The sequence below is a fragment of the Rhincodon typus genome, chromosome 4 (genome assembly GCF_021869965.1).
Source record: "Rhincodon typus isolate 14 chromosome 4, sRhiTyp1.1, whole genome shotgun sequence".
Lineage (NCBI taxonomy): Eukaryota > Metazoa > Chordata > Chondrichthyes > Orectolobiformes > Rhincodontidae > Rhincodon > Rhincodon typus.
This window is the reverse complement of record NC_063335.1, coordinates 73,884,873-73,899,226: the sequence shown is the minus strand read 5'-3', so window position 1 is coordinate 73,899,226 and position 14,354 is coordinate 73,884,873. Positions and strand designations below refer to the sequence as shown.

Below are 14,354 nucleotides of genomic sequence, written 5' to 3'. Positions count from 1 at the left end.
TGCTCCTCCTACTATAATTAAAAACAGGAAGTGCTGGAGAAACTCAGTGTGTCTGGCAGTATCTGTGGAGAAAGAAACAGAGTTTCAAGGCCAGTATGACTGCCCCTACAATTCTGTCTTATTCTGACAATGAACCAACCTGGAGCAGACAAAAAATAGACAAATGAGGAACCCTATGATTTACGAGCCGAATGCAAAAACATCATTATATCTTCATGCTTTGACATCTTGTATCATGTTTTTGTTTTATTGAAAAGATCTCATTAGTGAATAAAAATCACATAACTGTGCATTCATATATTGTCTAATTTGATAGTTAAAAGTCAAACAACAGAAATAAAAATTAACTGGCATGAAAACAGGCTGAATCACTCCCATGAACCACATGCCAATTTCAAAATACAATGTCACAACTACTTGATGAGAAAGACTTATGGACTCTGCAGCTGTGAAAATTAAACTACTTCAAAACATTTACAAATCATGTTACACAACCTGTTATCCAGTAAACTTATGAAACACTTACTCGTTACTACAGCATAGCCCGAAAAAATAAGGCAAGGTTTACTTACCCACCCCTGCATCATTGAACATGCCAGGTAGTACCAACATAATGTGGTTGGGCCAATATTTTCGATAGAGAGGCATTTCAAACTCTTTGACCACAAGGATATGAAGGTGGTTTGCACCCTCTATGGCATGGTAGAGGTTCAGAAGGCCATGCTCGTGTCTCCCAGTAGTAGGTGTAAAGATAGGACTCTTCACTGACTTGGGATTCTGCCAAAACAAATTAAGGAAAAGCAATGCTAACTAAAAATATTTCTGCCAAATAATCGACCTCTTTTTCACATAACTAGAACAATCAAAGAGTCTATGCATTATATAAATTTCCCAACATTATGCATTTGAAATTGTCAAGTTACTCCTATTTATGAACATGATTTATAAGCAAAATAGTAACTTTTCTGACATAATAATCCCGCATATACTTTGCTCCAAAATCTAGAAGGCAGGAGTTCTTTAGTAGTCAGATAACCCTCAGGAAACGGTTTCCCTCAGATGCTGCCAAATTTAGCATCAAGAACTAATTTGCATTTGCTATATCAATTTCCAGGCTGCTGACAAGATAGACCTTTGCACCAACTTGTAGACAAGGAGGCAAAAGGAGCCAAGGGCTGGGGGCAAATGAGTCACTGAGGCCAGGGATACTTGAAGTTTCTATCATGGGAAACTGGAGATGAGGTTTTGTTAGGATGGGAATCCAGTCAGGGGAGTCCAGCACGTGGAATGATTGGAAGCTGCAGCCAGGGAGCACAGAGGAGGACAGGAAGGATTTTTGAGGGGTGGGGGTGGTCAAAGGGAGATCACAATGGTCAGCCAAGATGTTTGTGTTTTGCTGATACATTCTATTTTATTAAAAAAAGTAAAACCAGCCTGACTCCAGGTTAAAACATAGACAGATTCTAAACAAGGCTTCACACCTAAAATGCATTGTCTGACTTGAGATGCCATCTCTCAGACACACTGATAAAACCTTTAATTATTTCGGGGTAATGACTTGAAAGAAATTCTGGGATTTGCTTTTTAATCAGTAGAAACCTGCATCTCCTTTCTAACTGATGAAAGATTCAACAGGAGGCAGTCAGCAAGTCATTTTTAGGGTTGTTACCTTTCTGCTTATATTTCTGTGTCGGTATACCTCCACTTACACATTGCACCTGAAGAGGGAGCAGAGCTTAGAAAGCTAGTGGTTTCAAATAAACCTGTTGGACTATAAACTGGTGTCATGAGATTTTTGACCTTGTCCATTCCAGTCCAACACCAACACCGCCACATCATGGGTGTGATAATACAAGGTCAGTTGTTAAGGGGTGGCAAGCAGACAACTTGGATTGCATCGGCCTCCCTAACCATAATCTCCTCCTTTGGCATCTCCAGGAGAATCCCTCCTCTTCCAAAATCTAATCATTTCTGCTCCTAATATTACCTGATTTTTTTGTTAATTGACAGGATAAGATACCACCTTTATTAAAATGCATTGACTACTTGAGAGCCATTATTTATTTATCTTCAGCATTTAAAGCGATTGGGACAACAACAGTGTGTGCTTCAAGTCATAAAAGTCATTCTTCAGAACCACGCACTAAAATATTCAATAGTAGTTCTTATAAAGATAAAGCTTGAAAATAAATGACAGTAATGCAATTACAAGCTAAAATCTGTACTGCATTACAATAATCCTGCATAAGGCTCAGGTGTTGGTTAGCTCAGTTGGTTGGATGGCTGGTTTGTGATGCAGAGTGATACTAATAGAATGGGTTCAATTCCCATACTGGCTAAGGGTCACCATGAGGGCCCTTCCATCTCAACCTTGCCCTCGCCTGAACTGTAGTGACGCTCAGGTTATTCTCACCACCAGTCATTTTTTTTTAAATGAGAGCGGCTTCTGGTCCCCATAAATTATTGTGACTTTCACTTTCTTCATGCATAAAGCTATACTTGAACAGTTAACAATTTACATGCTCCCTAACTTCAAAAGAACATGGATGCATTGGACAGAATTTCAAGTAGAATGACAAAAATGATTCTACAGCTTCAGCACTGACTTCGCATACTCAACTGGTCTTCACAAAGAAAACACAGTAAGAGAATACACCTTAATAATTTAAAATAATGAAAAAAAGAACTAGTATAAGTAGAATGTCAAGGCAAGATGCCATGTTAATCTTACTTTTGGGTGGTTTCTTTTAAATCTTGTTCAAACTCCCACTAAGAATTCAAAAGAGTTCTGCTCAGCCCAAATTTTTCAAACTAAACACGATAACAGATCATATGGAACAGTGATTACACTTCAATATTATTCAATACCAAAACTACATTAGCCCAAAGGGGCTCCAACAATTGCTGACCTTATCTGTGACAAGAGGCAGACGCATACTTTCCAGGTGTTTACCCTGTTGGCTGAAGACAAAATGCTGCTCTTTTGACTTCGGGATAATAAAGTGAAGCTGCACTTCCTCTCCCAACATGGAAGAAGAAAATGTAAATGCATGCAGTGTAGAATCAGAAACCTGAAACATAATTAGATGATAGATTCAATCTCTCCTCCAATGAAGCTTTGTACTTATATGTATAAAACTGGTAATACAAGATATAATTTCACTGAAATCTTATACAGACACACTTTTTTGTATCATTAGCGCTGAATAATATAAAGTGAGCTACAACTTAGAAAATGATGAAAAAGAAATATTAGAGATAAAAGTAATTTTGAAAATCACAGAAGTAAATGGTGCAGTTAAAAGTAGAAGAAAGAGAATACACAGAGATGTCATAGGTAGAAAAGCAAGTAAGATATTAAATGATGAACTATAGGGGTAGTCTAATGGCAAGTGGATGCACATCATAGCTCAATGAACTTATTAAGTTAACACTGTAAGCATAAACTTTACAATGGATTGTTAGTAAGTTTAAAAGGAGTGAACATGAAGATCAAGAAAGATTGGCCATCCATAACCATAAAGGTTAGAAATGACTGCAGGGAACATCTGCTAGTTGGTGAGAAAAGACTGAAAATTATGGCTGTCTATAAAGTACTTTACAGGAAATTGTACAGTCAAGTGAGCAACACTGTTGTTGTGAAGTTTAGATTAACAGAGTGCTCCAACAAGAGGTTAGTTCAAAAGGAATGTTGAGATACCAAAATAGTTGGTCAAGTTGTTCTAATTTGTACAGCAATCTGTGGTAGCTGTCAGATGGAGAATTGAGGCAGTGCTGCATCAGTCTGTACAGCAAATTAATGGTAATTCTTATCCACATTTTACAACACCTTAATAATCATACCAGTGCTAAGAATGTGCTTTTAAAATCACATGTGATTTAGGCCATATTTATGATAGGCAAGATGTTAAGGACTTCATCCACGAAGAGAATTGAATGTTGACATAATCTGGACTACTCTTGCACGTTCCCTAAAAGATGGTTATGCAGTGAAATTGGTAAAGTTGTACAACCAGCAGGTGAATCTTAATGACAGGCAATTAGTATGTTCATTGACTTAAAAGAGGGAAGAAAATATGCGTATTTTACTTGGGTTTTTATTTCGTTTACATTAAATAAAACAAGGAAAATAATTTGTGGTACAATGGAGAAACAATCAAAGGTCTATGAAGCATGCAGATAACTAGACTACAAGATTTAAAGAAACTAAATACCCAAATCCAGTTCTGACCTGCATGGCTGGGTTGAAGTCTGTGTAATGATGGCAGTGTTCACAGTGGTGGAAGGTGTTATATGCAGCATACTTGGTTAGCATGATTGAGACAGTCTCTCGTTTTGCTGATTCTTCAGTAGGACTGCATTCTTTACCACTTTCTGGAAAATATGGAACGTCTCATTATCAACTATAACATACAAAAAAAAAACTGATTCATAAATATATGAAACCAAGAAGCTTGTAAATATTTAGATCTCTTGATGAATAGATGTAGCACCACTATTTTGACCGAAGTAAAATGAAATGAGATGAAGCATTAAGCACAAAGGAGGTAAAATTCATCTGTGGACCATTTTATTGCAAGAGGCGATAGACTATTTTGTATGAGTTAAAGACTTTGTTAAAATACCAATTAGGCATTTCACTCTCATGCTCTGTCCATTTGTTATACATAGTGTGCAGAGAACTCCATTAAACATACTAATTACAAGTAGTCACTTTGCTATTTTTAAAATAAAATATTCTTTGAGGGAACTGTATGCCAAAATAATTGATTATTTTGATTGAAATTTCTTGTCCGTGAATCCACTGGTACATGAAACCAGATGTGATTCTGGCAGTGTACAACAGTATTATGATGAAATGGAGACGTCCTGTGACTGAACTAAATTCAGGATGGCCTCATCATTACAGTCCTGTGGATACCAATTCGGTGACCCAATGCAGCTTGCTTGTTTGGACTTTATCAATTCTGCCCCTTGTCAAAGTCTACAGGTTGAAGTCCTAATTGAAGTATGAATGGAAGAGTGTGGGGTCATGAAAGTGGCCAGGTAATGTTGTCCTATTATTCTGCACTCTTCAGAGGGTGGCAGCCAGTGTGATGGCAATGATGGTGGTTGTTTGGAGGTGGGGGGCAGGGGAGGCGGGTGGGGGGTGTTATGTCAACAGGGAAAAAAACATTTATGAGAGTTGGGATGTAAACTTGGCAAAGAACCAAGACTCTCTGAAAAGTTTTCTCTTTGTTGAAATAAGTATTCAGAAGGGAAAACATTGTTTGGTTGTCAGATTTACAAGCTTTTGTTCCCCATAAAACTATTTTGAAATACCTCAATAATTATTTATATAAGGCAGAGGTGCTAACTGCTCATAGCTTCTGTTATTAATACTTCAATGACCTGGCTGATTGACACTTTTATTAGGTGTACCGTCAGCAGTTGTTTTAAAGAAAATTATGAACAGATTTTTTAATCATTCCACATATGCCATTTTTACTGCAGAGATCAATGGATCTGCACTGGGTGCATACTGAGTCAATGAACGTGGAAGTGCCATGACTTGGCAATTGGCCTCTAAGGGACCATGAGAGTGGGTATGGTGTAAAGGGTGGCATGAGGCAGATCTTCTTAACTTCTGCTGCATTAAGTTTTGAAATCAAAACTATGGTTCCGAACTCCTCAGAGGGACCATAAGAATAACAAGTTCTTGACAGGATTCAGCTTCAAAAAATTGCAGCAGATGAAAAGATACCTGCCTCTGTTGTGTTATGTTTCACAGTCAATATACCTTTAAGAGATATAACCATAATATGAACACTGCATCATAACACATAACTTGAAGGTATGAAGATCTCAAACTTCATCTTAATTTGGATCATTTGAAGCATGACACACTATGTGAGAATGCTGTTCTGTGTTACATCAAAGCTTAAATATAACCCAAACAGTAGATGTGCCTGTGAAGATAATATTTTGACAAAATCATCGCTGTTATAAAAGTCTGTTCTTCAATTTCCACTCTTAGTTTCTTATATTTCAAGGGATGATATAAGCATAACTGCATTAGGAAGCAAAACCTACATCAATCCCCATAATGCAGATGCTCAGTTTGCTGATTAAAAACTTGGGGATGTTGAGAGGAGCATTGGAAATCTCAAAGTCAGGACCCATCTGCCATCTTTACTGATCCACAGCATCTCTGCCATTTCACAGAAGCCTGGCCCTTAATTAGGATATACGGCTGAATTTCTGAGGCAGGCTCAGTACTGTCCCATAATACACACATTCTTTCAATGTGGGGTGACCAAAGTTATTTATGCTGATTGCACAATTGGAAAACAGCTGACAGAAAAATAAAGAGCAGAATCCTAGTGAAAGTAAAAGAGAGTACACTGGAGAAACTCAGCAGGTCTGGTAGCATCTGTAGACAGAAAAACAGAGTTAGCATTTTAAGTTCTGATGCAGAGTCTCTGGACTCGAAACATTAACTGTTTTTCTCTCTACAGATGCTGCCAGACCTGTTGTGTTCCTCCAGCATTTTCTGTTTTTGTTTTAGATTTCCAGATCCATAGTTTAATGTATTTATCATCCTGGTGCAAGTGGGCAGTTGTGTGACTGAACCACATAAAATCCAAACACAATTTACCTGCTAACACAATGTATACATATTAACCTGGCAGTATTAAAATCAAGGCAGCAAAACAGCAACTAATGTACTAAAATTTCAAAATGTTCGCATGACATGAAATTTGGAACTGGAATAAACAGTCAGGAAGGTGGCAACAGACTTCAAGACAACATGGAATGCTCTGAAAGAGGGCAAATAAAATTCAAAATAGAAGAAAAGGGATACATTTTAGTAGGAAGAGTGAGAAGATACATACTAAATTGTACAAAGTTAAAAGGGCATAATGACATAAAGTCCTGAGGGTGTTTGTACATGAATTTTTTAAAGTAGCATAAAAGGTTCAAAAGACAGTTAAGAGGTTATATGGGATATTTTAATATTTGTTCACAAAATGTAGGCATTGCTGGCACAGCCTGCACTTATCACCCAGAAATGGTGTTGGCGAGCTGCCTACTTGAACCGCTGCACTTGTTGGAGAGTAGGTACACACACTCAGCTGTTAGGAAAGGAATTGCAAGATTTTATCCCAGCGGCACTGAGAGAAAGTTTCAAGTCAGGATGGTATATGGCTTGGAGGGGAACTTGCAGGTGGTGGTTTCGCAATACATCTGCTGCTCTGGTCTTTCTAGATGGTGGAGATTGCAAGTTTGGAAGGTGCTGTTAAAGGAGCTTTGGTGAGCTACTTCAGTACATCTTGTAGATGGTATACACTGCTGCCGCTGTGCACTGGTAATGGAGGGAGCGAACTACTAAAGTATTCCAAGACAAGGAATTATAGTTTCTTGCATGGATTGGAAGAAACTAGGATCGTTCTCCTTTCAGCAGTGATGGTAAAGAAATAAAATGGAGGGAAACAATCATGAACAGTTTAGACATTGTAAATAATCAATAGCTTTTTCTTATGGCTGCAAGGTTGATAAAGAGGGCACAGATTTAAGTAATTGGCCAAGGAGCTAGAGGTGGCACGACATTTTCGAAGCAGTTAGAAGTTGGAATGTGTGATTGAGCAGTGGAAACAGATTCAATAAGTCTTCAAAAAGAAATTAGATAGATGCCTGTAGGAGAAAGAAATGCAGGATATGGGAAAAAAACAGAGAAGTTGATGAATCGTAAAGTTCTTTGGAAGAGCTAGCACTGATTTGATTGGTCTAATAGTGTCCTTCTGTATTGTACCATTTTACGATTCCACGAATTTCATCAGTGAAGACATTTCAAGAAGATAGAAATTAATTTTCATTCCTATTTTGTACACCCCCAATGGATGCATTATTTCAAGCAGTTGTTCTATTATGTTAAAAAAAAACCTGAACTGACCTAGTTTAATCTTTGGCAGCTTGTCGGAGTACACAGAACTTATGTGGCGATATTTTGGATCGTGTACTGTGAGGTCAAAGATCATTTTGCTGAAGAGTTCAATGTCAGGCCACTGTGTATTGATTCCCTGTGCATGCTCATTTGTCTCTTTCATTTCTGAAACATAAAAAAAGTTCATAGTTTAGTTTCAAACTTATTGTACTATCAAGTCATGCATTTAATAAATTGTGTGGAGTTAACAAATAACTTTACATTAATCTCAGGGAGTACTGAAAGTACTCAACTATCTGAGATAATGCAGTGCTCATGTAATGTGGCCACCATGTGTACAAATATAGTCAATGACATCGTCTGGCTGCAACAGTCACAGACTGCACATGCGCCATTTACATCATCACTTTCTGTGCACAGTGATGTCCTCATCAGTGCATGAGCTACTGATGAGGGATCAGGGAGGTAAGGAGGAGGCTTGGCACCAGCTTGAGAAGGACAAAGTCTGGGAGTGGCAATATGGGTGGGAGTGTGGGAAGTCCAGGTACCAGGAGTCGGGTGAGGTTGAAGCATCTGCCCAATCTACCTGCTGCCTACCTCACCACCTGCCTGTAAGGCTATGCCTGCTGTACCTGTTTCCTCCTCCTCCCACCAACCTCCCTCCAACATAAAACAAGAACAGTGGGCGCTGGAGATCTAAAACAAATAAAAGCAGAAATTGATGGAGAAACTCAGCAGGGTTGTGCAGGGAAAACAGAGTTAAAGTTTTGAGTCCAGTGACTCTTCTTCAGAACTCCTCTCTCTAACCCCCTGTTCACCCTGAAGGGACATACTCACATTAGTCACATCTCTGGCAGCACTATTTCCAACTGCCACTTCCCTGACATTGGGCTGTGATAGAACATAAGCTCGCTGTTTGTGCCACTTACTTGTGACTTACACAATAAACGTGACCCCAAAAGAACAGCTGCCAATTATCCTGCTTCTTGGTCTTTGAACCCTATGTTACTAAAATGCTTTTAGATTTTATACTTTGAAAACAAGTGATACACACCATTGAGATCAGGAGACTTAGTGATTGAGCCTATGCTGAACCTTCTTGTCATTCTGATTCAATTTCACAATAAAGCAATCGCATGAACTTAAGGAGGAGGAATGTTTTTAAAATGCTTGCATGACATTCTGGTTTTAGACACTTCTACACACTAAAGTAATAATAAAAACCAGAACTATTTTAGATAATAGGAAATTGTACTTGTTAAATATGATGTATTATATTAACATTTCATATCAACGCAATTCTGAGAAACGACCAATAATTATAAGTAGACTTATAAGTCTTCAACAAGCAGAAGAAAATTAGTATGTGTTACATTTATCAAAATATCAACAATACCTACCCTTATTAATTTCTTCTTCATTGTATACATCAACCTCTAGAAGTCTGATTAACATTCGAAAAAGAATCCTAAGGAACTGTAAGTATGCACCTGTCTTCCCAATCTGTAAGAAAATTCTAATTAGAGCTTTCTGAAGACTGAATGTTTGCACCATTTCTAACTCATAAAGCTGACAAAATGGTGGTACAGGCATTTTAAAAATGTGAACTTTCAATTTACATTGTGATTTTCTATTTATTTCTGTAGCCAAGTTGGTAAATATTGAGGAAGGGGAGATGCAGTTGAATTAAAGAGAAATAGGTATGTTACATTTTCAAAACTATCAATGAAATAAGCAGGGCACAGACAATGTTAAGCAAGGATAAGGCCATTTTCTTTGTAAATAACAGAGCAACAAAGAATCAGTAAACAATATAAACATTTATGATTCACCTAAACAATTGGGCCAGGATTTTACCAGCCTATAGGATGTGGGAAGGATGGTGCAAAGTCTATAAAACATAGTCCCTCATGTGACCCTGGGTATTTTATCAACGATGGGGCCTGATGTTGCCTGCCCCTTTGATAAGGAGGACTGTATCAGAAGTCAATGCGTCATCCCTAATTGAATGGCAAGCCTACAAGTGGACAGTTCCGATGTTGTCTGTGTTAATATCAGCAAGGTGGGCCAGCTGCTGGTAAGTGCAGGCTCAGGTGCCACCCCAACCTGGAGGTCCTGATATTCCCTGTAAAGCTAAAGCTTTGGAGTGATTTTTCTATAGGCTCTAAGTAATTGGTGACCACAAATCATAGAAGGGTGCAATATAGTCATATTGGTGCAGGTTCCAATTACAGATCTGGAAATGGGCGCATGTCTTCCCATGGTGGATAGCTGGTCCACTGTGAATACATGATGACCAGCCAGTTAATGCAATGGCAATGTAGAGTTTGGCCAATTAAGCTTGGGCACAGGTAGGAAGTCACTGAATCCCAGTCAGATTACAGTGTTGAAGGTCTCGGGGCAACTTTTAGGTGCCACCTAGCTAGATCTGCAGAACCTACAAGCCTGCTTCTTTTATGTGGCAGTCTGAGAGGAGTCCAACCCATTAACCAGACCTCTAGACTCAGTCAATACTGTCCTCACCTGTGATCGGCATCAATGTGCCTGTCTGAGGGCAGGAACAGGGTGCACCCACACACCCCACCTCACCACCCAGGAAGCCCCAATATCTGTCAGAGGCAGGTTCATGAGACGGTTGGGTGCCCATTCAGGTGAGACCCATTCAACACATTTGTCTCGCACAGAAAATGACATACAGCACCAGAGAACATGGAAAGACAGGTCCGGCGTGCATGACATTCATACCTGCAAAGTCGGAGGCAAAGGCGATAAAACTAGTCAGAGAGCAGGGCACCTGGGCAATTGTGCATGGTGAAACACGTATGCAGGGAGAAGACAGTGAGGAGGGTATTAGCATGGTGCAAACCACTGGCAATAAAGGAGATGTGTGCAGGGAAGGATTGTGAATAATGTGAACCTAATTCTTTGTGTTCTCCAATGGATGCTAGAGGGTCAGCCTGATCCATTGTCCATTACGTGTGTAGTCCAGGACTGAAAGGCTTTGAAGTTTCAGATTTTGCACTATTGTATCTTACAACAACACCTTCCACCAACACAGTTACAGTCAGTCAATTTCGTAGATACTGATCATGATTAGAATCAGGGTCATCATCTGGTGAGCACATCACAGAAATGCTGAGTTGTTAGTGGAGGCTGTGACAGCTGAGGGACCTGACATTTGGAGAACTGATGAAGATTAGGCCGATGCTGAACTCTATGCTAATAGCATGCTTCTGGTACTGACCACACAAGATCTCTTGGAGATGCAGTATTAGGCCAGGGAACAGCTGGTAGAGCTGCCAGAGACATTGTGTAAACATGCACAAATAATGCAGGGAGTCACGGGTTCTGCCAAATTTCATGTGGGTGAGCACTTTGCTTCCTCTATGAAGAGTTGGTGATGTCACAGAGATCCAGATTCAGCGGACCAATCAGAGGCTGCTGCATATGGTAATCAGTGAGATGCCTCAATCGCATATTGAGATGGAGGAAGAGCTCCAGCTACTTCTCTTGCAGTCCTCTTCTGAATGTCACATGAGGGTAGGCAGCTGCTCCACAGCTTTCAATATCTGAGATCTAAGAGGATGAACCTGCATCCTTGCCACAGTTCCTAAGCAAACCTGGGGTCTTCAAGCCTCAGGCAACCAAAGTCATCTCCATTGGTCACCACATACAACAAACAGGCCCCACTTCAGTTGCTTCGTGTCACATGAGATAGAGAAGACCAGATATCTGTTTCTCAAAATGACATTTTGGCTATATTATTTTGCACTAGGTTTGATGGAAAGTAAAAATGAAATGCTGCAATTGGCCAAAATGATCCACCACAGTGAAAGTTTCTAACCCAGCTGACATTTCTCCTCTTCTCCTTCCCCTAATTATCAAACTTTCATTCCAGAGAGGCAAAGGCAAATCTGCCACCTCCAAAGGCAATTGTGGAAGTCGGTAAACGCCAAGTGCCACCTCAGTTCTCTGCAACTTAATTGTTTTAATGGATGTTAGGATCACTTCCCCTTAATGCTCCAGAAACTCTTGTGCCACATCCATTCCACTCATGATCTTCAATGCTTCTTGCACGTGTATCTCCACATCCTTCATGCCCACTAAGTGAGTATACATTGTAAAATCAATGAGACGTATAACAAAAACAAATCTTGAAATGTTCTTAAAATAACGTCAATTCAGAAATCTTTTATAGACTCTTACAAGCCATAAAAGTCAATCAAATTGAGCCACTATGTTTTGATAAAAGTAAATTCTTCTTATTTCACATCTCTCAAGCATGACCATATAAATATGCAGACATTTAAAGGAAGTTCAAAAAAAAGTAGCTTATTACAACCTCATAAAGAGATCAATCAATCAAAGCAAACATTCCACTTTCACCATACCCAGGGCTGAACTAATCCATTAGTGAGTCTTGAAGCTCATTCAAACATTCATAAGGAAGTCATATGTGAACTGTATCAACAGAAACAGAAGACCAGACATCTGTTTCTCGAGATGACATTTTTTGGCTATATACTTTTGTATTTTATTTGGTTGATAGTTAAAATGAAATGCTGCAATCGTCATCAAATCCCTACAGTGTGGAAACAGGCCCTTCGGCCCAACAAGTCTATACCAACCCTCAGAGCATCCTACTCAGACTAATCCCCCTATAACCCACCTAATCTATATGTCCCTCAACACAACGGGCAATTTAGCATGGCCAATCCACCTAGCCTGCACATCTTTGGACTGTGGGTGGAAACTGGAGCACCCGGAGGAAACCCACGCAGACACGGGGAGAATGTGCAAACTCCACAAAGACAGTCACCTGAGGGGGGAATCGAGTCCAGGTCCCTGGCGCTGTGAGGCAGCAGTGCTAACCACTGAGGCACCATGCCGCCCCATGGTATCATGGTAGGGAACAACAATATAAAAATATGTCTCATCAGCAGTGAGCATTTTTGGTTGACCTCACTAATGGAACATATAAATTAGGAGGCGGAGTAGGCCTTCTAGCCTCTTGATCTGTTCTGCAATTCAATAAGATCATGGATGATCTGATTGTGGCTTCAGCTCCACTTTCCTGTCTATCCCCAACACCATTCGACTCTCTTATTACTCAAGAATCTAGTGAAGGACAATATGTCACCATATACCCTATGTATAATTTTATTAAACAAATTTATCTTAACTTGATGAGCTTGAGCAGTTGAAATACTGAGAATTACCTGTGGTGGTCCCACCAACAATAACCGTCGCTGATGGAAATTTCCAGAACCTCCTTCACTTTTATTGCTAAAGTCTGCATGATGTTGCCTGGGAATTGTCCATTGTCTGTAGTAAAGTGATTGTTCTTCACTGCTCAAGTCTTTATGAAAGAGCGATCTCAGTGAGCTTGTCCAAGCCATATCAGCATGGGGCAACAAATTGGCGGAGCATAAATGTTCATTCTTTGAGGAGACAAGAAGATGATAGACGGGTTTTGATAAAATTACAGTGCGTTGAAAAATGAGGCGTGGAGTCCTGAAGTCTTTGTTGAGTAGGATAGATTGGCGAGAAGTCACAGAGGATATGGATGATTTTGAGACTGTGCTGCTTGCAGTTTCTTTCCCTTCTGAATCACATTCCTGTTTGCAGCCCTCGCTGCCTACACTGGTTGAGGTATGTGCTGAGGTGCCTTCATCACTAGAGCTGTTTACAATATTCTGAAAGCTCAAGGATGAAACTGGTTTTTGTGATGAGTCCAGAGCACTAGAGATGGTCACTCCATTCTCTGCTATGGAACCTATTGAAGGCAAACCAAACTTAATTTAAAAAAGTGACATCATATAGCGAAATTGCTCTACTCAAATTTCATATGAATACAATCAAAATACTTCATTTTCTTTGGATGGCTGGAGATGGTTCTGAAGAGGCCATTGCATTTTTCTACCCCTAATGAGTTTCTTCAGTCACCTTATCTCAATTACTCTCCATCTTAATTTTGTCTTTTATAATTTTATATCATTGAAAAAATGAAGACGAAGAAAAAGGAGAATATTTCAGAAGCAGCATCTTAAAATTTTGGTCAGAAGTAAAGTTTAAGAAGGATCTTCAAGGAGGAATGGAAAGTAAAGCAGTTTGTGGAGCAATGACAATAATCAGAGGCGTGGAGAACTCAGGTTGGAGCAAGATGTGGCTGCAGAAGAATATACAGATGTGGTAGTCAAAATTATGAAGGAATCTGAACACAAGAATGAGGCTTTAGAGGACTGGATACCAAAGTCATTCACATGGGCAGAGATGATAAGTGAGCCACACTTGATGTAGGTGGAAAATTTAAAAGAATGAGTCTGGAAGCCACAAATGCATTGCTGAGGCATTCAGTGCAAGATCCACACAAGGTAGAGACTGAGGTTGGCAATGTTACAGAGAGGGACATAAGTAAATTTTAGTGATG

The 14,354-nt window shown here is 39.5% G+C and overlaps 1 protein-coding gene across 6 annotated transcripts in view; it reads right to left on the bottom strand.

The window, feature by feature from the left end:
• greb1l (GREB1 like retinoic acid receptor coactivator) overlaps positions 1-14,354 on the bottom strand; it is a 326,285-nt gene that overhangs the window by 23,228 nt on the left and 288,703 nt on the right. For all 6 annotated transcript variants that reach the window (XM_048595857.1, XM_048595861.1, XM_048595858.1 and 3 more), the window contains 6 exons: positions 13,144-13,700; positions 9,325-9,427; positions 7,934-8,089; positions 4,232-4,374; positions 2,910-3,071; positions 573-777 (listed from right to left, as the gene is read on the bottom strand). In XM_048595857.1, coding sequence (XP_048451814.1) covers positions 573-777; positions 2,910-3,071; positions 4,232-4,374; positions 7,934-8,089; positions 9,325-9,427; positions 13,144-13,700 — 1,326 coding nt within the window. The remainder of the gene's footprint in view (positions 1-572; positions 778-2,909; positions 3,072-4,231; positions 4,375-7,933; positions 8,090-9,324; positions 9,428-13,143; positions 13,701-14,354) is intronic.